Below are 25919 nucleotides of genomic sequence, written 5' to 3'. Positions count from 1 at the left end.
GATGAATGCACGTACATGTGCGCACGTACTCCGGTTTGAAAGTTACCATCATAAAGTGCACTTATGTGGGTAAATCCTATGGTCAATTCAATGGCATATACTGTAGCAATTTTCAAAAACACAATTACATGGGTAAAGTGCATTTACACATGTAAAACCCATTTTTAAGCTTGTAGATACTTTTGAAAATTAGGCCCATGGAGGGTAATTTTCAAAAGGATTTACACACTTAAAACTAAGTTAACATGTGTAAATGTACTTTACTTGTGGAAGTGGGCTTTTGAAAATTGTTAAAATAGGGGTTGATTTTAAAAGGAGCGTGCGTGCGTCCATGTGCGCACAGTTCCTGGCGTGTGCACATGGCTGCACCAATTTTATAACATGCGCACTCCAATTAAGGAGCGGACTGGGAGGGAACTTCCCTATACCCTTCCTACTCTGCCTCCCTTTTACTTTTTCCTCCCCAACCCCTAAAACCCCTTTCCCTACCTTTTTTTTTTGTTATTTCAGAACTTACTTGATATGGAAGTAATTTTCCAAGGAGTTATGTGCGAAAAAATTGGCGCTTACGCATGTGGCCGGACCCTGCACGCACCATGCGCATTTTCAAAAGGGTCCGGCCACGCGCCTAAGTGCCAATAGGTGCACAAGTGCTGGGCTCTGAAAAAGGGGCATGCTGGGGACGTGGGCTGGGCGGGGAGGAGTAGGGCAGTAAGTAAAAAAATTGTAAAAATTCTTTTAGTTAGGTAGAGGGTAGAGGTCAGGGTGGAGAGGGGAAAGGGAAGGAAGGGTTAGGCAGGGGGGTAGGGAACTGGGGGAGGCCTGATTGCGTTGCTGCATGTAATTTGATAAAATTCACCCCCCTACATTTGCCGCATGTATTTTCAAAAGGGCCCAGCCTTGCTTGTAAGTGCCGATACGCTCACAAGTGCTGGGCCCTGATAAAGGGGCATGCTGGGAGCATGGTCTGGGCAGGGAGTGGTGGGGCAGGATGGAGCAGTTAGTAAAAAAAAATTAAAAAATTCTTTTAGTTAGGGAGAGGGTAGGGGTCAGGGTGGAGAGGGGAAAGGGAAGGAAGGTTAGGCAGGGGTGTAGGGAAGGTCCCTCCCAGTCTGCTCCTTAATTGGAGGATGGGAGGTAACTGGGAGAGGCCCGTTTGCATCGCTGCTCGTAATTTGACAAAATTCACCCTCCCTGCATGCGACGCCCGCACATGAGCGTGCAGATTATAAAATCCAGCGCACATGTGCGCGCGGCAACAGATTTTATAACATGCGTGCACCGGCAAGCGCATGTTATAAAATCGGCGCGTCCATGTGGGCGAGCCAGGAACCACTCACACATGGGCGCACGCGCGCTTCTTTTATAATCTACCCCTAAGCCTCTTGTTTTCAAAAGAGCCATACACCAGGCCAAGAGCTGAATTTCTGGGCCCTCTTGAAATCAGTTCTGGACAAATTTTATATTTGGAGGTTGCAGAATGTATTTTTTTTTAAATAAATTTCAGGCTTAAGAAGCAGATTAAACTGGATTTTTGTGACTTCCTAGAATAACCTTTGAAAATAGTTATAGTATCATCATGAGCCATGCAGTTAAAATAAATAAAAGATACTAGCTGGGAGCTGACAAACAATACACACGTGTGGTGAAGTTGGTACTGATGGTCTTGCTGGTGAGAGGTCCATTAGTGGCATACATGGTGACGGAGTAGCTGGTGCTCGGAAGGAGACTGGCTAGTTGCCATTCCTGGTTGATCCCATCTACTACAATGGTCTCTCCTGCAACTGAAATTATATGCAGAACCTGTTTATGTATTTAATAAAATAAACATCAGGAAGATTACTTAGAGGAGAATGTCTTTGCTTTGGAAAGCTCAAGCACAGTGGATGCACTTTGTTTTCTGAATGATTTCTGTAAATGTTAGTGTTCATATGCAAGGAAAATGGCTAGCCCTAGCCTACAGAGGCATGACGAGTAAAGGCAGAAAACTTCCTGTGAATCTCTTTGTCCATGCCTTCTTAACTCTGATCTGCAGTGTTTCCTGGTATTACAGTAGTTAATTGGGTCCCCACAGAACCCTGCCAATTACCCTTCTGTTATCTCATCTCCACCTTGTAGAAAATGTCTGCAATTCCATCCATGGCCTGAAATTATGAGTTATATATTTCCCACAGGCTTTAGTGAGATTCACAAGTTTGCTGGTGAAAAATGAAGGTCACTAGACCCATTTCATTTGTATTGTAATACTAACGTGTCTTTTCCCATAGACACAAAATGGAAGAAAACCTTTCATACATCAGGTGCTATATGTTATTTCTACCAAAGGCTGAAGAGATGAAAGACGACAATGAACCATATCTACCCAGTAAGGGGGTGATTTTGTAAAATCATGCATAATTTAGCTGGCAAAATACATGCATAAGTTATACCAGTTTTATACCTGCTGAAATGCACACAGACATTTTTTGGAAGAATTTAAGTGCATTCTTTTTAAAATCCAAAAGTATGTGTACAAGTCGAACCTGCTCTCCATCTCTACCCCACTGAATGCCTATGATTAATCTGGGTAAATTTAGGAATGAAGTTAGTTTATTTTACTTAATAAATCTGTTTTTCATCCATTTAAGAATCAAAGTGATGTACAACCAATAGGTTAAATACAATCCAAAATAAATTTAAAAAAATGTATAAACAAGCATATGAATAAGTAAAAATATCTACATCTTCAATAAAAACCAATCATAATGGCACTGACAATAAACCGGACTTGCCCGCATATTGGGCAGGCAATTTTTAAAAAGCCAAGTTGTGTTCCTTTGAAAATTACCCCCTCAGTTTTCAGACCTCATTTTATCATTTCATGACCGTTACCACTTTTCATCCTCACAGATCCTAAAATAGAAACTGAATTACTGAAAATTTTGAACCCTATTTAATTTTACAGGTGTCGCTCTGTCATCTGGCTGATATGGACAGGTACCAGATACCGTCTGTAAATGTCTGTTTGTATTGTAATGAAATCAGCCCATCTCCACATTACAAACAGCCCAACCTCCTCTTAATCCTGGAGATACTTAGGGATCATACGTTAGCACCTGATTTCAGGTAATTTGTGAGGTCAGGTGAGACAGATGGCAGCTCCCAGTAGGCAAAATACCAAGCAGGAGGTCCACATCTGGTAAGAACCTTCAGACTGCTGCTTCTGGGGTCAACGGAGAATCCAATTATTGTAAAGTTAATGCTCTCAATCTGTGGAAAGTGCTGTAATGCATTATGCTAACAGTTCCTCAGAGCATGGTTATTACCTAGCTCCAGGCCAAAAGTGATCTGGCCTATTCTTGATTAATATCTATCCCAAAGTATTATTAGAGTGCAGTTCTGCTTCTCCTACAGAGAGAACACATCAGCACAGAGTATTTCCAACTGCGCATTCAAAGCACTAATGATACCACTTGGGTATGTTAGCATTATGATCACCTGTTGGATTGAAGTGCTGTTTCCTTTCCATTTGGGACAGACATGAGTGAAAGTACCAGAAGGCACTGAAAAGCAATTTCTAAAAAACATGATTTCACGAGCTTATCCCTAGTGTCTTGGAGGCATTAGATTAGCATACCTGCAAACAGTAGCAGGGATTCGTTGTGGACTTGAGTGTGCAATGTGTACAAGAAATAAGCAAGAGAAATAGAAACGGCAGTGCAAAATACCCAGTTTCAAGAAAAGTGAGACCTCCTGACCTGACACTTTCTGTCATTTATCGTCTTTTGCTTTTTATTCCCTCATGTCATTTGCTAAAGGAGATTGCAAGGAATTTCACAGTTTGATTTTTTTTTTCCATGACATTTTACTTATTATAATAGCACTGAATTTATATTGTTAATTCGTCTACTCACAGATTGCTGCAGAATCTTAAGAAACGTGCTGTTCAGTAACTTACTTGGATAGTGCGTCAGTATGATGATGTAGTTCTCCACCTTGGCCAGTGGTGGATTCCACCTTAATCTGGCTTCTGTTGGAGTGATATCGAAGGCAGTCAAACTTGTTGGGTTATCCATAGCTGTGAAGCAAACAGGGTACCTTCGTCATGCAAGGATAGCAGTCAGAGTTTGGTCAACATCTTGTGCAGAAAACACTACAAATATTTATGGTGTGTCCAAAGTACAAAGGGGAAATATTAAGGGAAACCAAAAGCAAGAGAAAAGAAGTAAGACTTTAATAAGAATTAAAGTGGTATTTTTCAATGGGCTTTATGCCCATAAATGGCCTTTTAAACATTACCTGTGGGATTGTGCCTGTAAAATTAAATGCAAAAATGATTTTGCACGTATCTTTACGTGCATTACAAAGAGGCGTTCTGGGGTGCAGAGTTAGAAACATAAAATATGATGGCATATAAAGACCATACAGTCCACCCAGTCTGCCCATCTACATCTCCTGTTCAGCTTTATAGTCCCTTCCTCTCCCTCAGAGATCCTCTGAGCTTGTCCCATGCTCTCTTGACTTCTGATACTGTCCTTGTCTTGATCAAATCCACAGGGAGACTGCTTCCTATCTCCATCAGCCTTTCCCCCAACAAATATTTCCATAGATTACTCCTGACTCCACCCCCTTTCACATTCATCGCATGACACTCTAGTTCTTGAGCAGGGGCAGGCAATTCCAGTCTTGGACTGCCACAAACAGGTCTGGTTTTCAGGATATCTACAATAAATATGTATGTAATATAATTGCAGGCACTGCCTCCATTTTTTTCAAATATATCTAATGCATATTCATCGTGGGTATTCTGAAAAACTGACATATCTGTGGCACTCCAGGACTAGAGCTTCTTCTAGAGCAGTGATGGTGAACTCCAGTCCTCGAGTGCCACAAACAGGTCAGGTTTTCAGGATATCTACAATGAATATGCACGAGATAGATTTGCATGTGCCGCCTTTATTTTTGCAAATCTATCTCGTGCATATTCATTGTGGATATCCTGAAAACCTGGCCTATTTGTGGCACTCGAGGACTGGAATTCGCCATCAGTGTTCTAGAGCTTCCTTTCCACTGAATGAGGTCCCTCTCCTGTGCATTTATTCCTTGGAAGTGTTTAAGTGCCTCTATCATATCTCCTCTTTCCCTCATTTCCTCCAGGGTATACATGTTTAGATCTTTGTCTGTCCCCATATGCTTTAGAACAAAAACTACTGACCCCTTTATTAGCTGCACTCTGGAGCATCTCGATTCAGTTTATATCCTTTTGAAGGTGCAGTCTCCAGAACTGTACACAGCATTTTAAATAAAGTCTCAAGACTTATACAACAGCATTATCATCTCCTTTTTCCTGCTGGCTGTTCCTCTCCCTATACACCCAAACATCCTTCTGGCTTTTGCAGTTGCCTTTACCTGTTTGGCAACTCTAAAATCACCAGATCCTGTTCTTGTTTTGTGCACAGAACTTCATCCTCTATAATTTACCATCCTCCCCTTTGGGTTTTTGCAACCCAAGTGCATAGCACTGTATTCTTTAGCATTAAATTTTAACTGCTAAACTCTAGACCATTTGTCAAGCTTCACTAAATTCCTCTTCATGTTTTCGACATCTTCCAGGGTGTCTGCCTTGTTTCAGATTGTGGTATCATCTGCAAAAAGGCAGTATGATTTATGTGCAACGTGATTTATGTTACATACTTTTGATTTTTGAAAGTATGTGTATAAATATACATGCACAATAACAACTGCTTCAGAGCAGGTGTGACTTTTGGGTTGATGGAATAAAACTGGTACTAAAATCGGAGTTCAATTTTGCCACATATTTTATTTAATATGTGCATCAAAAACAGGGGTCTCTGTGCAATGTGGGAAGTTGACATGCAAATTGACCAGAAGTAAAAAAACCCCAAAAAACATGCTAAGCAACTATTTCAACTGCCATTAACTAAAAATTCATACTTAAAAAATAAGGTCCAAATGGAGCAACCGAACCCCCAACCTCCCACTTATCCACCTTTAAAAAAATTATCCTGACGAGTGGAACTCTCACCATCCCAGTTTCAAACGGCCTGATATGGCAGAGCTGCATAGGCAAATTCTTCCTCCCTCCCTTTCTGAGTAGGCTGAATCCCCTCCCTCCCAGGGAGCCACCAAGCAGCAGAAATCACTCCCACCCATCTTCTAAAAAAATTCAGGCTGGAGTGGAACTCCCACCCTCTTGAACCCCTCCCTCCCACCCATCTACTTGCCTTCAAAAAAATAAATAGCCCTGAGCCCTTCAAATCCCCCTCACCTCTAAGGAACCCCAATGAAGTACCTGCAGCCTACCGATATTTAATATTAATTTATTCACTCCTTCACTGTTTGCAAATTGATCTCTCCATTGTCAGCTGTCAGTGATTGGGCCAGTCCCCTTTTAGATGGCTGTCCTTTCAGAATTCTGAAGGACGAATCATAAGAACATAAGAAAATGCCATACTGGATCAGACCAAGGGTCCATCAAGCCCAGCATCCTGTTTCCAACAGTGGCCAATCCAGGCTACAAGTACCTGGCAAGTATCCAAACATTAAGTAGATCCCATGCTCCTGATGTCAGTAATAGCAGTGGCTATTCCCTAAGTCAACTTGATTAATAGCAGTTAATGGACTTCTCCTCCAAGAACCTTTCCAAACCCAACTACACTAACTGCACTAATCACATCCTCTGGCAATAAATTCCAGAGTTTAATTGTGCATTGAGTGAAAATGTTTTTTCTCCGATTAGTTTTAAATGTGCTACTTGCTAACTTCATGGAGTGTCCCCTAGTCCTTCTATTATCCAAAAGAGTAAATAACCAAATTCACATTTACCGGTTCTAGGCCTCTCATGATTTTAAACACCTCGGCCATCTCTTCAAGCTGAACAGCCCTAACCTCTTTAGCCTTTCCTCATAGGGGAAACATTCCATCCCTTTTATCATTTTGGTCACCCTTCTCTGTACCTTCTCCAATGCAACTATATCTTTTTTGAGATGTGGCGACCAGAATTGTACACAGTACTCAAGGTGTGGTCTCACCATAGAGCTATACAGAGGCATTATGACATTTTTCATTTTATTCACCATTCCCTTCTTAATAATTCCTAACATTTTGCTTTTTTGACTGCCGCAGCACACTGAGCCAACGATTTCAATGTATTATCCACTATGATGCCTAGATCTTTTTCCTGATTGGTAGCTCCTAGTATGGAACCTAACAATGTGCAACTACAGCATGGGTTATTTTTCCCTATATGCATCACCTTGAACTTGTCTACATTAAATTTCATCTGCCATTTGGATGCCCAATCTTCCAGTCTCACAAGGTCCTCCTGCAATTTATTACAATCTACTTGTGATTTAACTACTCTGAATAATTTTGTATCATCTGCAAATCTGATTACCTCACTCATCGTATTCCTTTCCAGATCATTTATAAATATATTAAAAAGCACCGGTCCAAGTACAGATCCCTGAGGCACTCCACCGTTTACCCTTTTCCACTGAGAAAATTAACCATTTCATCCTACTCTGTTTCCTGTCTTTTAGCCAGTTTGCATTCCACAAAAGGACATCGCCTCCTCTCCCATGACTTTTTAGTTTTCTTAGAAGCCTCTCATGAGGGACTTTGTCAAACGCCTTCTGAAAATCCAAATACACTACATCTACCGGTTCACCTTTATCCACATGTTTATTAACCCTTTCAAAAAAATGAAGCAGATTTGTGAGGCAAGACTTCCCTTGGGTAAATCCATGCTGATTGTGTTCCATTAAACCATGTCTTTCTATATGCCCTGTGATTTTGATCTTTAGAATAGTTTCCACTATTTTTCCTGGAAGTCAGGCTCACTGGTCCACAGTTTCCTGGATCACCCCTGGAGCTATTTTTAAATATTGGGGTTACATTGGCCATCCTCCAGTCTTCAGGTTCAATGCATGAACGAACATCGGTATAGAAGAGACTTTAAATAAATAAATAAATAAAATAAATAATGATAGGTTACAAATTTTAACTAATAGATCTGAAAATTCATTTTTGAGTTCCTTCAGAACCCTGGGGTGCATACCATCTGGTCCATGTGATTTGCTACTCTTCAGTTTGTCATTCTGCTGCCAGTGAGAGAGCAGCCCTACCAGAGGAGGTTAAGGTCTTCTCTGACTGGGGTTCCCTGGAGTAGGGAGAGGGGATTTGGAGGGATCCAGGCAATTTTTTTAAGGCAGGTAGATGGGTGGGAATTCTGCTAAGCCCTGCTAAATTTTTTTTTAAGATGGGAGGGAGGGGGCTCGGCTCATGGGGAGGGAGGACTCAGCCAGTCCTCCCCCAGTCTGGCCCATTTGAATGAGGTTCATGGCCTTCTCTCTACCATGGAAAGTCTCCTGCATCTGACCAGGAGTTAAATTACCCACAGTAAAAGAAGGTCTGCTAGGCAGTCTCCCCATTAGTATGCCTCCTTGCATTTCAGGGTAATAGCTGATAAGCTTATTTTTCTGCAATTAGCATGGATATGTGCTAATCTTGCTGCAGCTTTTTACTCCTGTTTTACCATAGGTTTTTATGGCACTAAAACCCTTATTACATACCAGGATTAGTTTATTGCCAAAAAACCTGTGCTTAAACAAGAGGAAAAAGCTGCACCAGGGTAAGTGCGACTTATTATATCAACTTTTTGTGCACGTATGTCAGCACTGGTTCTGTGCACACCTGCAAATTTTAAAAGCAGAATTATGCACATAATTCAGCTTTGAAAATTTGTGCTGCAGTCTGTGGGTAAAAAGTGCCCATAGACTTTAGCCTATGCTGGCTGTTTGGAAATGTCTTTCCCCAATACTGCAATCAGAAATATAAACTCCCCATATGGTATATATATAAAATGGAAAGAGAAGGCAAGGCATAGATAGAAATGAAGTTATGGAGGGGAAGAAGCATGAGAAGCAGGAAAGATAAGAGTGAGAGCTTTGATTAATGTAAAGATAAATGGGAAGCCAGTCAATGACTTTAGAAGACGAATAGAGTCTCCAAGGCTTCAAATGGAGGTAAAGTGCATGGTACGCAGAATTTCAGGATGGCTGCAGGGGCTCAAGCTACAAAAGTAGCAGCAGTAAATCACTAAAGAGTGTCTAAAAATTCAGATATGAGCATGGGATGGGAGTTTGAAATGTTAAAGACTAGTAGTGATAGGTTTTACACATGAGAGGCATAGGACGAGAAAACGAGAGGAGAAAGAAAAGAGAGAGAAAAGTCAAACAGGAATTTAAGGGTGATAACAGACACAGGAAGAGTACTTTGTCTGTACTGGGGAGGGTTCAGGGGAAAGGAAATAGGTAAAGAGAGAGAGAGCTGAGGGAAGTGATTGGGAGTAAAGGAAGAAAAATTGTCATTTTGTCAAGAACTTTGTCTTTCTAAAACTGAAGCAAACAACACAATTTTGTTATATTCTTAGGTATTTTCCTTCACCTTGGGCCAAGGGAGGGGTAATCAGCACAGAAGCTAACACAGTTTATACCCGTGGGTTCACAACCTGGGGGGGGGGGAGGAGCAAAACAGCATCCCCCAAACCTAACACCATGCCCTGTATCCTTCCCCTGATCTGCCAGCTCCCTCCTGACCTCTCCAAGACCCAAAACACAGGAATCACAGGAAATACCAGTTTAAGGGGTTCACTGTCACTGGCAAACAGAGGAGAAACGTGAGACTAACCAAATAGGAAAAAAACATGAAAAAAGGGACAATAAGAAGTACATTGGCATAGATTAGGGAAACATGGGTGTCACCACATTAAACAATGTACACTTAGCAACATTTAACAGTTCACTGGACAATGAATCTTTCCAAGCAAAACAGCTGGGCTGTAAACGGTAACCTGGGGTACCCCAACTTCTGGCTGCAGCAGAGCTTAACTTATAACATAGAACTGCAGAGGGGGTGAGGTGGACCCTGTGAACCCTCTCTCTTACACACACACACACACACACACACCTGAACACACTCCACGAGCACTGCTAGGCTAAGGACGGCTGGGGATTGGGGATGCAGGAGCACAGGGGTGAGGAGGAGGAGGATAAAGAGAATGGGGGCTCTTTTTCTCTAACCCCCCCCCCTCCTCTCTGCCTTCATGATCCTGATCCTTCATCCCCAGCTCCCCCCCCCATAAATTGCTCAGTGGTCCTGGTTCCCTCCTCCCCTCAGTGGTTCTAAAGCCCCTAATCCCCTGTCCCTGGTGAACCTCAAGCCCTTCCTGTCACTGGAAAATGAACCTCTCCCTCCTTGGCCAGTAAAGTACAGGCCTCCTCTTCGAGCCAGAATGAGCTGGTTCACCTCTGCTTTGGGAGGTGGGAGCAATGCCTGCTGTCCTCAGTCTCCTTGGACAGAGGTGTGGAGCCTGGAAATCAGAAGCTTGGCCTGCTCTTTGCCTTCTTGGGAGCAATGCTTCATGCTCTCCTCACTCATTCTCTTAGCTCTCTTCCCGCTCTCCTCACTCATTCTCTTATCTCTCTCTCCCCACCACACCCAATCCTTTCCCCACCCCCTCTGATTACTTCACTCACAGACTGGCTCCCACTCTGATTATCTCACTCACATTTCATAGTCCCTGCCTTTGATCTTCTGACTCACCCTCTTTCCCCTTCTCTCCCCTCCACCAAAAAACCCACAGCCTCTCCAGTCCCTTCACTCACTCTTTTGCCATCCCACATGCAATCACTTACTCTCCCTCCTCTCCCTCCGATTCCCTCATTCACTCTCTTGGCCCTTTTACTCTCACCAGTGTGGTCACCAGCAGCAGAGCCAGCAAGGCCTGGGATGAAGACATGATAAGCAGGAAGCCAACATACCCAGGAGTGGCAGAAGCACTGGGCCTGACAGACATTTACCTCGGATCTGGTTTTTGTTTTTTTTTTACCTTGGCTGTTGTCCCTCCCGGCCTCCTAATTTGTGCTGGGAAATTGCAGAAAATCAAAGCCATGAGGTTGCAGGGTAAGCAACTTCAACATATTCTGTTCTTCTGTGCTTCCTCAAAGGGCCGGAGGGTCATAAATAATCCATGCAACTACTGGTTCTGTTCTGTTTCCTCTGGGGAGCCAGAATTGGTAATACTTCATTCACTTTTAGCAGCGTCTTCCACTAGTACTGTGGACTCATCTCCCCATAAGAACCATTCCTACCTGTCTGCACGATGCTAGAGATCTGCTCGCTCGCCTCGCGGCCACGCATAGAGTTCAAGTTGATGTCATACTCTGTGGCTGGCGTCAGGTGGCTTAGGGTATATTCAGTCAGGTTACTGCTGATCAGAATGCTGTCCACTCTCCCTGCAAACACACAGGAAAGTCCAATGATCACAGAAAATCCTCTGATCATTTTAGAAGCATGATGACACCCACAAAGGGGGGAGGGAGGGGATACGGAGGCACTACGTTAGCAGTGACTGAAGAAGCTTAAGATTTTGCATGTGAAACAGAGAAGCCAGCACATTATCACTAGGTTTTGCAGCTTAGAGGGGAGCAAGAAAAAGAATTCAGCATCAGGCTATAAAATATTCCCTTGGCCTCTCCTGACAGTCTCTGTGCACTGGCAGATGGTAAAAGTGAGTGAAGCACACTGCTTAATCTTCGTCTCTGGGCAGGTTTGGGCTGAGTGCTCAAGAGATAGTACTCCTAGTTCTGACAGGCAGGGCAGATGCAATGGCAACATTTCCACTGGGAACAACCACCGACAGGTCAAAGAGCGGCCATTTTGGAGCTGACTTCACAGAGAATTACAACTTGCTCTACTGACCACAGAGGATCCCTACAGTCTTTGTTTTCTGTAGACACCTTAGTGAGCATATAAAATGACAGAGGGTCTGATGCCTCCATAGGAGCAGAGCACCAGCATCTGTGGGTTCAAATCAACAAAATGTAGCCAAGTAGATGGAGTAGTTAGGGACCTTCATTTTCATTTTCAGTTTTATTTTATTTTTACCAGGAATTTTATCAGTATTTATTACAACCAGAACAAAATGACATTTACCTGGAAAAATGATGTTTTTTTTTTAACCCACATTTATTTATTTATTTAGAAAATCTTAGTATTCTGTACTCTTACCAAAACAGTTATTCAAGGCAGATGACATCATCAAAATTAATACAAATATGACTTAAAACATTCTGAACTTCAAAACATATTACATACATCAAATTCAAAACAACAAAATATAAAACCATAAAATTAAAACAATCCAACATAATCTCCTTTTTTTGTTCTTGTTGTAATTGACACTGATAAATTTCTGGGTAAAATAAAATAAAACTGAAAATGAAGATCTCTAGGTGTAGCAGATTTGGCCCAGAGTCAAGGGCTATATTTCACATGCTGGATAGGGAAGGCACGACCAAAAACAGTTTCTTTCCATCTGTGACCCATCTGATTGCACCCCCAGTAAATACAAATCCTTCAACCCAGCTCCTCAAAGAGTCCTTTAATAAAGTAGTGCTTTGGGATTAAGAATAGTCTCACTCAAAAGGTATATGCATTAGCAACAATAATAACTTTTATTTCTGGTTTGGGGTTCCGGTAGTGAAAGAAAATAAAATATTAACATCTCTCAGATCACAGATTCAAACAGAGCAGAGAGTTTGTAGCAACAACAACAAAATTCTCTATCTCTTCCATTTCCAAAATATCATCATCGCCTTCCACCTCTCTACCATAGTGACAAACATTTCAGTCCTTTTTCCTCAGATGATATTCAGTACTCACATCCTCCCCCAGAATCTTTCCTGGGTATTGGATCTGACCCCAGTAACCAGGTGAAGCTGAAATCCATGGAGCTCCCTAGGTGGCCAGATGTCTAATCAGGAAGTCCTGGAAACATGGCCTTGCTGGGCACTTTGCCAGATGGACTACAGAGAAGGAGAGAAAGATTCCCCCCCCCCCCTCACCGATAGCTCCCTGCCCACAACTGGACTTTTGATTTCCTTCTGGACTGATTCTAATCCCAGTTTATATTAAACCCAGGCACATATACAAATCCCCATAACAAAGCTCTGCAATAGTGCACATCACCAATAACCCAAGAGTAGAGATTAAGTGGAAAACTGCAAAACAATGTAAAGGGCAAATTGCTAGTGGCAAGGACCTAATTTAGAGCCTGTGCCACAACTACCAGGGAGAAAACTGGGAAAATACTGAAAGCTGTGCTATTTATGATGATTCTCTGCACACAGCCAGATGGGAAAATGAGTTACAAGACAGAATTTGTAGGGAGAAATAAATGAATAACACTCCCTTCATTTATAATTGTATGAGAGTCTGTCATTTAGAGACTGAAACTGGCTTTTTTTTATTTATTTATTTATTTTTAAAAAGCGATAGCTGCATGACATGCTGTTTTAACAGTGTTGCCATGCAGCATATCACTATATGTCTGTTCATTCATTCGTTAGATTTATATCTGCACTTCTCAACTCAGTGTAAAGCACTATAAAGTAAGGGGTACAATAAAAAAAAAATGTCAAACTGACTGGGAGATGCATCAAGCCACAACAGTGCACTAACACGCGACAGACACTGTATATTGTGTGATAGAGCACTATCATGGCGATATCACACAATATATGCGATATTATGCATATCCCGCCTTGGTACCCTCCCCTATTACAATGACCTTCTTTGCATGCGAATCGCATGCATGGGTAATGAAAATGCATGCAAAGAAGGTCATTAACAAACAATTAGTTTCCCTTTGAAAATAAACTTGCAAGTACCAGTGGGCCTGCAAGCTTGACTGGGGGACTGATAATGCCCTTCCTATGTTTTCTGTATAATACACTACTTTTGTCTTAATTATTTGACAAGCACCATCTTCTTCCTGAAACAAGCAAGCTATTTTTGTACCTGATGTCCAATAACAAGTGTTGTGTTGCAATAAATACATTTTAACAGGTCTGCCTTATTTAAAAAAAACCTGCTTATCTTCACAGAGAAAGAAAATAGCTCTTTGGTGGTGTGGTCTGTAAGATGTAGTCATTCGCTGATGAGCTAGAAAGTGGAGTAGCCAATATAGGGGTGATGTTCAAATGGAGCACCATCCCTTTCTCTTTAAATTGAGTGTAAAATATGTGTGCTACAAACACCTGTGTACTTTGCACCTGTTTTTTTTATGTGGCGGCAGAGGGGTGTAAATGACTTCATTTACTTGCCACCCCTAAGCTCTGTTGATGCTGTCAGACCCCCTAGTCCCCATCTCCCTGCATATGACAGGAGGGGAGAGAATGGATTAGGGGAGCAGAACAGCTTTTCTTTGCTCTGCTGTCTGTACCAGCCTCACCCTCTCCCCTTCTACATAGGAGGGGAGGAGCTGGAACAGGAAGCAGAGAGCTGTTCTCTGCTAAATGAGATTCAGAGTAGTTTGGAGGTAATAAATCTTCAGCCAGCTTGCTGCACCCAGATTTTTGCTGCCCTAGGAACAGGGCTAGTATGCCTTTGACAAACCTAGGCTTGTAAACTTGTGAAAATGTCATGTACATGTGTTAGTTTCCTCCTCCAACCTCACTGGGATTGCCTTCTTGCAGTACATGTCCTATGGAAGCCTGTGCCAGAGAGAGGGCAGCAATTTCCAGCCAAGCCAATTTACCTGGGTAAAGAACAATTAATTAGGTAAATGGCTTTGAAATTTGTCCATATAATGTCTTGTAATTAGCGGGGATGGAATGGAGGTTATTAGAATGTATCAAATTTGCCATTTTGTAATGATTAAGAATAACAGTCAAGGATAAGGGCAGTGATTGTAATGATTAACAGTAAAAGGTAGTGGAGCAGCCCAAAACCTTAAAAAGTCAATTTAAAAAAAAACATAAAATGGATAAGTTATAAGGGAATAAACGTCCCGCTGAATATCTTTGAATAAAACAATTCAGGTAAACTTGACTGGCAATGGGCCTCATTCAATAAGTCGTGTTAGGCCATTTGTCAAGCAGCAGGGTCAGGTGCAGCAGCTTGGTGAATCCCGCAGTATTTTCCCCTCTGGTAAAAATGCCATGGCTTAGTGAATGAGGCCCAATATTTGAATATCGCTGGTTGGATTTCAGAGTGCATGCATAAAGTTGGGTTGACAATGATTGCTTTTTTAATTTTTTTACTTGGAATTTCTATTTTATATTTATATTCTTTGAATATAGCCAGTTAAATGTATCCAGCAACACGTTCCAGGATAACTTTAAACCTAATGTTGGCCACGTCTTGAGTTAGTTGAATGAGTTATTTGGCTAACTCAAACTCTGCGCTAGAACTCCCCCGAAATGTCACTACATTATTATCTGGCTAAATTTTATCTGGATAATGCCAACAATATTCAAAACTCGGCATTTATCTGGGTAGCTTTTGCCTTTGAATATTGACCTCTAAGTGTTCGGTGAGAAATGTACCAGAAACACCTGCTCAGTAAATGCTGAGCTAAATGTAAGCATCTATAAATGAGGCGGTGCATGTTATTATGAAACTCCACTCCTCAGCTTTCCATTTAAATGGAGACACAACTCGCAATCTTGTACTTCAGTCCTTCAGGGTGTCAGCAGTTTCATCACCACACGTACCCTCAAGAGACTAAATGCAACTATAAAAATATATATACTTTTAGGGCTTGATTTTCAAAACACTTTACACATTATACTCTTATGTTATGCATATATATTGTGCTTTGAAAATCAATTCAGAATTTATGCGGGTGTAAGTACCCACACAACCTAATTTTGTGGTACTTTCCCTGCAGATGAAGGTGGTGTTTCGGGGGAAGGAAAGGGATAGAGTTGGATGGGAAAAGGATTCATGTAGATATTTTTGATATTCTAAACTTTTCACATATATCTACATGGCTATATATAATTCTACTGCCTATATATAAACTTTACATATATATATATATATATATGTAAAGTTTATATATAGGCAGTAAAATTATATATATATATATATATATATAAACATGCTTTCCCTCATGTTTCCCCCCTCTTACCACTCCCCAGTTCTATAATCAGTTTCAATGTAAAGCCCTGTTGGCCAGTTTTATGTTACATGGAAACCGATGTGATGTTTGCATAACGAACGTCGGTATACAAAAAATTTTAAATAAATAAATACATGCACGAAATGATATCTGCTCAGGAGCAGGTGTAACTTTGTGAATGTAAGTCCACGCACACACCCGACAAAGAGGCAAATTTTCAAAGCGCTTTGAAAATTTATGATAAATTATGTACCTACAGTTTAGTTCTATTCAGCTAGTTATTAAATTACCCTCCCTAAAATCATTTTCCATTTTTTTTCCAATATTTAGAATGATAGAGCAATAGGATTTATGCTGCAACCCATCTACACACATCCATCTGTCCTGAACCCAGCCCATGGTGTGACTTTGTAATTTTCAGCCTGCCACTGGCAGTAAGTGATTACCTTCAGCAGACTGGTAGGATAAGCGATAGTGGTCAAAGGATGTTATTGGTGGGCTCCAAAACACAGTCAACGAGTCTTCTGTCACATTGCTGATAGATATATCTCTCGGTGGGTCAATTCCTAGAGGAACCCATATGGGACAATGAAACAAACCACAAAGTCAAATGCACATCCAACTCTAACATGAATAATTTTATTTGATCTCACTCAAGCCTGTTCAATAGCTACAGTAGCAGTTAACCTAGAAATGGGTAAACCTAGAACTGGAAGAAGAAACATATTTCCAAGGGGGAAAGGGGAAAAGAAACCTAGACATACTGCGCATAAAATAGATCCATTCCCTTCACATGAAGCCGTTCATTTTATTTGTTGAAAAGAACCTACAGGGTACATAGGTAGAACAAAAACTTCTATTAGGCTTATGGATGTTTATAGAGGCAAGCATCTGGGGCCACTACACTGCTGCCTGAGAAGGGAACTTAATATTTCTGAAAGCTTTACCTTTTTAACTTTCACTGATTAAGAAAGGTTATCGTCTCTGCTGATGTACTTTGTTGTTTTCCTATCAACTAATTTTATTTTCGATGAGAAAAACTATTTTGCTCCTTTGAATGTTTTCTGCACTGTGTTTAGTGCAAAGTACTAGTAACCAGATCTGAAGGGGATGTGGAGAACTTTTGATCTCAATTGCACAATCAGGCCATTATCACTGGATAATTCTTAGGCTGCTCCTAATGAGGTCCTACACCCTGCAAAGAATCTGGCATTTTGTTTGGGAAAGCATACAGGGCTTGATTTTGGAAACCCTGTTTTATGCACATAAATTGCACTTTGCAAATCAATTCAGGGGTTCTGTGGGTAAAAATATGCACAAAACTCAATGTTGCATACATATTTCCCGGAGTTGACGTAGGCATTCTGTGGGGTGAAGTTAGGAAGGGAAAAGAATTGATATGCATTCTTTGAATGTGTGTAAATCTACCTGCACAAAGTCATTCATCTTGGGCCATCCTGACCCAGAAAGGCACTGCATCTGCACCTCCTCCCCACCACAGACACTGCTGCTCAGGATAAAGCCTCCAAATGCCAGCAGTGCTCAGTGGCCAGACTAACCACAGCCATGAGAGAAATGATCCTGGGAAGCTTGTCTGTACCTTAGTGGGTAATAAAAAATAAAACACCTCTCCTAAAGCCATTGAATATTTAAATTACAAGGGCAATATTAGTGATGGCTTGGATCTATGTCACATTTTTATATAAAAGAAAGAATTTGTTTTCCACACACATCAATAGAATTACAAGTTGCATTCTGCATATATTTTTGTAAATCCTGTGTTACAGTTGGATTTATAGCTTGTGTTAAAACTGGCACGTAGTATCGTTACTGCATGCTTTTTGACATTCTTTACTACATAGACCCCTTGGTGGTAAAATGTTATTTCGTATAGTTATAGAGCATAAATTAACTCAGTGTAGATGACCAAAGACATTGCTAAATTGATCTGCATAGCTGAAGATGCATTATTTATATTATAATGTGTCCTATATGTACTATAGGTAGAAATATGTTGGTTTATTTATTTATTTTTTGGGTGAGCAAGTTTCAAAAGTTTTTACATGTGTAAACATGTATTTACCTATGAAAAAATGCAGTTTGCAAACTGCAAATGCAAATACAGGTACAATTGTGCATGCTGTATGGTAGTACACATACTTTTTCCACATGCCAAAAATGGACGGGCACCATAAAGAATGTGCAGAAAATTCATTTTGAAATCTCTGCAAGTATAATACTTTACCAATACTTTACCTGCACAGTTCATGGATACACAAGTATCCCCACTCCCCCAAATTTGCTTGCAGGCCTGCAACTACTGCAGGGAGTTTGAAAATTGTCCTGATGGAGTAATGAAAACAGAAGCCCTTTCTGCTGGAAAAGTGAAAGAATTTGTGATTATTACTTTTCTGGGAATTTTTGTGATTTAAACTTGGGAGGGAAGAGATACTGTGGGGTAAATTGGTTATTTATGGGTGTGATTGTCTCTAGAAGTTAAAAACTAGGCTATTTCTGTGTGTGATTGCTTCTAAAAGTTAAAAGCTAAATAGATTATTTCTGTGTGTTTTCTCACCGTCCAACCTTAATCCTACTCACCTCAAGTCAATTCTTTGTTTTACAGTTTGTCATCTTAATTAAAAGAAGAAAAGGAACATTTTTCATAGCAAGAGTCAATTAGGGTTTCAGATAAAGGAGTAACCCTGCTTTTATAAACAGATTAACTGCTATAACCTTGATGTTCATTGACAAACTAACATAAAACATACCAAATAAATATAAGGAATTTTACTTAGTTTAATCTTCCCTAGTGCCTTAGCTACCTTAAATAATTAACAACCCAATAAAATTAAGATGAAGACATTAGTCGAGCAGTGATATGCGAGCTCTCCAGTCTACTGCATCACGTGCCACATGAATGATTATTTACCAGTTGGTGAGCACCTCTGAGAGCTCCTGGCTCTCAGAGAATGAATCTGATGACTGGAGAAGAATGGCAGACCTGGAGTTGTTGAGTCTTTGAAAGACATAGTAGAGTGGTCTCACTTCCAGTCTGGCAGCCCCTGTGCTGCCTTGAAGGAGCTAGGTTGCCTGGAAGGAAAGTATAATGTTGGTGTGGCAGGAAATTATCTCTAGATGATGCCTTAACCTCTCACACCGAGGATATGTCTTCAGGAGCATGTGCCCAGGATGGAAGGGTTAGGATAGCCATTGTAGTTGGCTATTCAATTATTAGGAATTTAGATAGCTGGTGTGAGGATTGTTTGGTAATTTGCCTGCCTGATGCAAAGATGATAGACCTCACGTAATACCAAGATAGGATTTTAGACAGTGCTGGATAGAAAGTGGCTGGTATTGGTATATATGGGCACCAGTGATATAGGAAGGTATGGGAGGAAGCCATATTTAGACTTCTAGGTAGAAAGCTGTAATCCAGAACCTTCAGGATTAGAATCTCAGAAATGCTCCATGTTCCACATGTAGGATCCCAGAGGCAGGCAGGACTCCAGAATCTCAATGCATGATGAGGTGATGGTGCAGGAAAGAGGGCTATTAGATTTGTTAGACTTGGGCAACATTTTGAGGAAGGGAGAGCCTATTCCGAAAGGATGGACTCCACCTTAATCAGTATGGTACCTGGCTGCTGACACTAACTAGAAAGAAAATAGAGAGCTTTTAATCTAGATCATGGGGAAAAGTTGACAGACACTCAGGAGTGTATGGTTTAGAGTGGGCCTTCAAAGGATACTGCCATAATGGGAAGTTAAAATATTCCTATAGATAGACTGTGATAGAGGTAGAAGGTGCTGTGGTGCATTTAAATAAAGAGCAGGCAGAGATAAATGATTCCAACCTATCCTTTTCAACTGCTAGGCAGGTTGTGAATACAATAAAAAACATACTTTGAATTCTTTGTATGTCAATGCAAGAAATCTAAAAGATAAGATTGGAGAGTTGGAATGTAGGCATAATAGCATCTCAGAGACCTGGTGTAAGGAGGATAACCAATGGGACACTGTGATACCATGATTACAATTTATATAAAAATGATAGACCAAGATAAATTGGTAGAGGAGTGATACTAGATGTAAATTATGTCATAGAGTCAAACAGGATAAAAGATCTGCATGAAACTAAATATCTGTGTGATGGGGAAATATATAGCGGTGGGGCTTTACTACCATCCACTTGGCCAGGATAAAGAGAAAGACAGTGAAATGTTAACAAAAATGAGGAAGGCTAACAGATTAGGCAACACAATATTGATTTAATAAATATCTGATTGGGATATGCTAGGAAATCAAAGAGCGGTAGCAAGACTATTCTAGATGTAATGTTCATGGAGACCTAGGATCTGGTATGAGAATTAATGGTGGAGGGGTCACGTGGCAACAGTGATCATAATGTAATCAATTTTAACATAATCACTAAAGGGAGGACATTAAGGAAAACGATTGCAGTAGCATTTAACTTTAAAAGGCAGACTGATAAAATGAGGGAATTAGAAAAAACAAACTAAAAGAAGCAGTTGCAAAGGCTAAAAGTCTGCATGCAGCATAGACAATATTTAAACACACCATCTTGGAAGCCCAGACCAGATGTATTCCTTGCATTAAAAAAGTTAGAATGAAAGCCAAATGATTGCCAGTATTGTTAAATAATAGGGTGAAAAAGGCTATTAAAGTCAAAAGGACATCTTTTAAAAAGTGTAAGGCAGGTCTTAATGAAGAAAATATGAAAAAGCATAAGCACTGGCAAGTTAGAGGTAAAGTATTAATAAGGCAAGCCAAAAGAGAATTTGAAAATAAATTTGCCAGTTAGACTAAAACTCAAAATAAAACCTTTTCCAAATATATTCAAAGTAAGAAGCCTATGAGAGAGTTGGTTAGACCACTAAATGACTAAGGGGTTAAAAGAGCACTTAGGGAAGACAAGGCCATAGCAGAAAACAAAAATGAATTCTTTGCTTTGCTGTTTACTTTGGAGGGTGTTGGGGAGATAAATATATCACCAAAAAGAGCCCCAGGGAAATTATTTTATATAAAAAACACCTTAAATTTCCAATATGGTTTCTGCAATCAAAAGGATGGGTATCAGCAAGTTGAACATGAAAGACTAGAAAACCTGTCTTCATCGGTTTTCTCAATTATGTATCCAAAAAAGTCTTTGTTCAATATCTACAATTCATGTCCTATAATCTTTTTTTTAAATAATTTTCTATGGAATTAAAAAACTAGGATTTCTGAAACACATAGTTTTTTTAAACCAATGATTGTGCTATATGGACACTAAAAATTAAACATTATTTTTCCACACAGTCTTGTTTGAGCAATGATAGCTCAATTAGAGTAATCCATCACCTGGATACCTTCTGCTCCCGACAATTCAGTTATTAAGAAGTTCCAACTATTGGTTTCAGAGGAGGTTAAAAAATTTGATACTGCTAATTACAAACATTACTTCAATTTAACCAGATGGAATCGATTGCCCTAAAAGAACTTCAGACATATTTACAAATCATTGTCAAGCCAGCTGACAAGGGTGGCAAGTCAGTCATTTTGGATTGTAATACTTATAAAGCAGAAGTGGAACATCATCTTTCCAATATAGCACATTGCCATCCTCTGATAGGAGATCCAGCAGATGAACTACAAGAGCTCATACGTAAGGCTATTGATACTGTTTTGGAGTCAGTTTTCTTACTACAAAAGAAGCCAAATTTCTTAAATTACAACATCCTAAAGTTCCAGTCTTCTACTGTTAACCAAAAATACACAAAACTGTGACCAAGCCACTGGGATGACTCATTGTTTCCAGTCATGGTGCACCCCTTTTGTGGGTTTTTCCTCGTATAAGAATGGGTAGGAAAGAAAAGGGAAGATTGTCTCTCCCCACAGATGTCTACACCATCTAGAAGGCCTATGGATCTTCATGTTACTCATCCAAGTTAATTACTGCAGATTGTTCTGAGTATCGGATTGGACATCTCCTTAAGCCCCAGGGAAAGTCCCCCCCCCCCTTCTAATCCACAATCACTACAGAAGGTAAAAGCTCTGAAAATATCCATAGCACAAACACTTTTAGATGTTATGTCGGGATTAGGTTGGAAACAACTGATAAATTCAGCCACTCATCAATATGGTCACAAATTAGATTTGATTTTTGTCAGCTCCAATCTCACTGACCCTAATGCCACAGTCATAAAGATAAATAAAATACCACGGTCTGACCATCACCTGATTTCACTGAAAGGTGAAATTTAAAAATTGCAAATTCTTAGCTCTTAATTTATTTTCTAACACTTCACATTTGAAATGTAATGAAAGATTATCATTAATTCCTGTTGATAATGTTGATTATAAGTTTGTAGTTACCCCAAGTTGGCTCCCAAGTTGGGTTTCCAACAAGTTCAGCCTCTCATGTAAATCAGAGAATTTTTTTTAGAGGTATCTGCTCTATAATTATATAGTTGAGTGACTGCAGAAATTAAATTTTTATCAATATGGGTGACTACTCTCCATATATCTCTTAGGGAAACATTTCCAGAATCATCCACATCAGTGCCACTCCCTTGAACAAGCTGATGGGGTAGCATTGGTAGAGAAATCCCAGCTGAAGATCCTCCATTAACTAGTGGAAGATTAAGCCCTGATAGTTCCTCTGATCAAGGATCTTGCAGAGGCAAATCAGCTACAGTACTTGAGGAATGGAAGGTGACTAATGTAATACCCATATTTAAAAAGGGCTCCAGGAGTAATCTGAGTCAATACAGACTGGTGAGCTTGACCTTGGTGCCAGGCAAAATGGTAGAAGCTATTTTGAAGAATAAAATTATTGACCTTTTGGATAGTAACAGATTAATTAGGCAGAGTCAACATGGATTAAGCAAACAGAAGTCTTGCCTTACAAATTTGTTAGATATTTTTGAAAGGGTTAACAAACATGTGAACAAAGGGGAGTCGGTTTTTATAGTGTATCTGGATTTTCAGAAGGTGTTTGACAAAGTCCCTCTTAAGAAACTTATCAGGAAATAAAAAAGTCATGGGATAGGAGGCAGTATCCTATTGTGCATTGGTAACTGGCTAAAGAAAAGGAAACAAAAAGTTGAACTCTGACATTTATTTCAGTGGAGAAAGGTAAATAGGGATCTGAAATGGGACCGGTGCTTTTTAATATAGTCATAAATGATCTGGAAAAGTAAGATATGAATGAGATAATCAAATCTGAGATTATTTAAAATTATTCAAAGTTGTTACATTATGAGCTGATTGTGAGGAATTGCAAGAGGATCTTGTGAGACTAGGATACTGAGCATCTAAATGGCAGATGAAATTTAATGTAGATAAGTGCAAAGTGATGCATATAGGGAAAACTAATTCAAGCTATAGGTACACAATGCTGGGTTCCATATTAAGTGTCACCACCCAGGAAAAGAATGTTGGAGTCACTGTCTACAATGCTTTGAAATCCTTGGCCCAATGTGCAGCTGTGGTTAAAAAGCATATGGAATGTTATATATTATAAGGATGGGAATGGAAAATAAAACAAAGGATATCATAATGCCTCCAAATCGATCCATATTATAACCTCACCTTGAGTATTGTGTGCAGTTCTGGTGAACCCCATCTCAAAAAAGATATAGTGGAAATAGAAAAGGTACAGAGAAAGGTGATCAAAATGATAAAGGAAATGAAACAACTCCCTTATGAGGAGAGGTTAAAGAGGTTAGGACTCTTCAACCTGGTGTTAAGAACCCTGGCCTCGGTGCCCCGCGACCGGGCGTCATGGCCGCCAGCTGCGGCGGGCCGCGACCAGAGTCAGGTCGGCGGTCACAACGTTAGCTGTACTCACCGGGAGCACTGGAGGCTCCCGCGGTGCAGGAAGGGCCTGTTTGGGTGTTCGCGGGGGCTGCTGCGGTTCTGCATGGCCGCCTGGTTCTCGGCGGTCTGACTCCTCCCCCTCAGCCCTCTAGGAGCCGCGCACGCGCGGCTGAAGCAAGATTTAAAGGAGCCATGACCGGATATTGTCATGGATCCTCCTGGGACTCCACCTCCTGGCTCCTGCATTTAAGGCAAGGTCTGAGAGCCAGACCTTACCTTGGTATTGAGGCTTCGCTTGTTTCCGGTTCCTGTGTTCCTGGTATCCTGGTTCTTCGTCCCGCTTCTGCTCTTCCCTCCTTGCTGGATTGACTCTTTTGGACTCCGACCCCTGGACCGGCTTTGGACCGCTCTCTGGACTCCGACCCCTGGACCGGCTTTGGACCGCTCTCTGGACTCCGACCCCTGGACCGGCTTTGGACCGCTCCTTGGACTCCGACTCCTGGACTGGCTTTGGATTTCCTTCGACTTCTCTACTTGGACTACCTACGACCAGCTGGAGGCGCCAGCTGTCTGGAATACACGACCTGCAGGAGGCACCTGCGTCAGACCATCTTCTTTCTTCAGGTAGTCTCCTAAGTCCCAGCGGCCGTGTCCCTACGGGCTCCTCCTGGGGGGATCACGAGCTTCCAGGGTGAAGCCATCTTCTCCACCTCTTCAGCCGGCCTTGCCATCCGACGGTAGAGACCGACAAAGGTATTCTCCCTTCCTGGCTGCGCTGACTCTACCTCGAACAGGGGTCCACTCTCCGGTCCAAAACACCTGGAGAAGAGATGGCTAAGAGGAAATAGGATAGAGGTCTATAAAGTCTTGAGTTGGGTAGAATGGGTAAACAGGAAATGGATATTTATCCTTTCAAATAGTATTAGGATTAGGGGACACTAAAAGGTAGATATTAAAAGGGCTGGGTGTGTATCCTGCCCATAAATACATGCTGTTTTATAACCTATGTGTGCAGATTATTTCACATATATATACCACTTTCCTCCTTGATAGGTGCAGGAGTCTGGTGAATATCATGGAGGGGGGGGGGGGGGGAGGGAGAGAGAGAGAGAAAGAAAGAAAGACAGAGAGACAGCACCTCTTTAAAGGGCTCACTCTAATACTCTATATATGGACCATTGAAAGGGGGCACTTTGATTTGGGATGAGTTTTCAGGAGGTGGGTTGGGGTTAGGGGGGTGTTGTTACAGACACATTCAGAGGTATCCATTGTAAAATTGACCTTATAAAATAATTTTTGACCTTATAAGGAGTTGATTTGTACAATTCAGCTAGCAGAGACTCTCTCTCTCTCCCCTGTGATGTTCTCCTACACCTAACAAGGAGCAGTAGCAAAGTGGTGCACATATGTTACGCGTGCCGGCTGAGGAAAATTAGAGGCTATGTGTGTCAGTGCTGGCTCCACCTCTGGAGTATCCATGCCCTGCCCCCCTTTCTGCCTACTTTTTCTGGGGGCTCATATATCGATATACACGCACTCTTCCCGGCTATTTAAAATTTGCGTCGTTCCCGCTCGAGCCACTTACACGTGTAAATGGCCATTTTTGCTTGTGCACGGCTTTTAAAATCTACCTTTAAACTAATAGCACATATAAAACAAATCAGATAAAGTATTTTTCATTCAGCACAAAATTAAACAGTGGAATTTTTTGCCAGAGCAAATGGTGAAGGCAGTTGAGATAGCTGGGTCTAAAAAGAGTTTAGACAAGTTCCTGGAGGAAAAGTCCATAAACCATCATTGGCCATGCAGATGTGGGAAAGCCACTGCTTATGTCTGCTTATGAGCAAGACGGATTTGACCTATTCTTTGGCATCCTGCTGGGTAATTATGACCTAGATTGATGACTGTTAGAGACAGGATGCTGAGCTTGATGGACTCTTGGTCTAACCCAGTATGGTATTTCTTATGTTACTCCTTTTAAATTTATTTTTGTGGACATCGGAATTTATTTATTCTGTTGCCTGATTACTTTTTAACTTCTCTTGGGTCCTGTCAGGCAGCCTGGGCTCTTTAAACTTGTGTCTCTCAATCCACACCAGAAGGATCAGGGCAGCCTGACTAATGGTTGG

At 41.0% G+C, this 25919-nt stretch overlaps 1 protein-coding gene across 1 annotated transcript in view; it reads right to left on the bottom strand.

Annotated features, from left to right (window-relative positions):
- Window positions 1-25919, bottom strand: part of TNR (tenascin R) — a 132594-nt gene that overhangs the window by 46525 nt on the left and 60150 nt on the right. Inside the window, exons 11-14 of the mRNA XM_029618838.1 lie at window positions 16417-16536; window positions 11154-11297; window positions 3938-4057; window positions 1641-1784 (exon numbers count right to left, since the gene is read on the bottom strand). Of these exons, the coding sequence (XP_029474698.1) occupies window positions 1641-1784; window positions 3938-4057; window positions 11154-11297; window positions 16417-16536 (528 nt within the window). The remainder of the gene's footprint in view (window positions 1-1640; window positions 1785-3937; window positions 4058-11153; window positions 11298-16416; window positions 16537-25919) is intronic.

The sequence above is a fragment of the Rhinatrema bivittatum genome, chromosome 10, assembly GCF_901001135.1.
Source record: "Rhinatrema bivittatum chromosome 10, aRhiBiv1.1, whole genome shotgun sequence".
Lineage (NCBI taxonomy): Eukaryota > Metazoa > Chordata > Amphibia > Gymnophiona > Rhinatrematidae > Rhinatrema > Rhinatrema bivittatum.
This window is presented reverse-complemented; position numbering and strand designations above follow the sequence as displayed.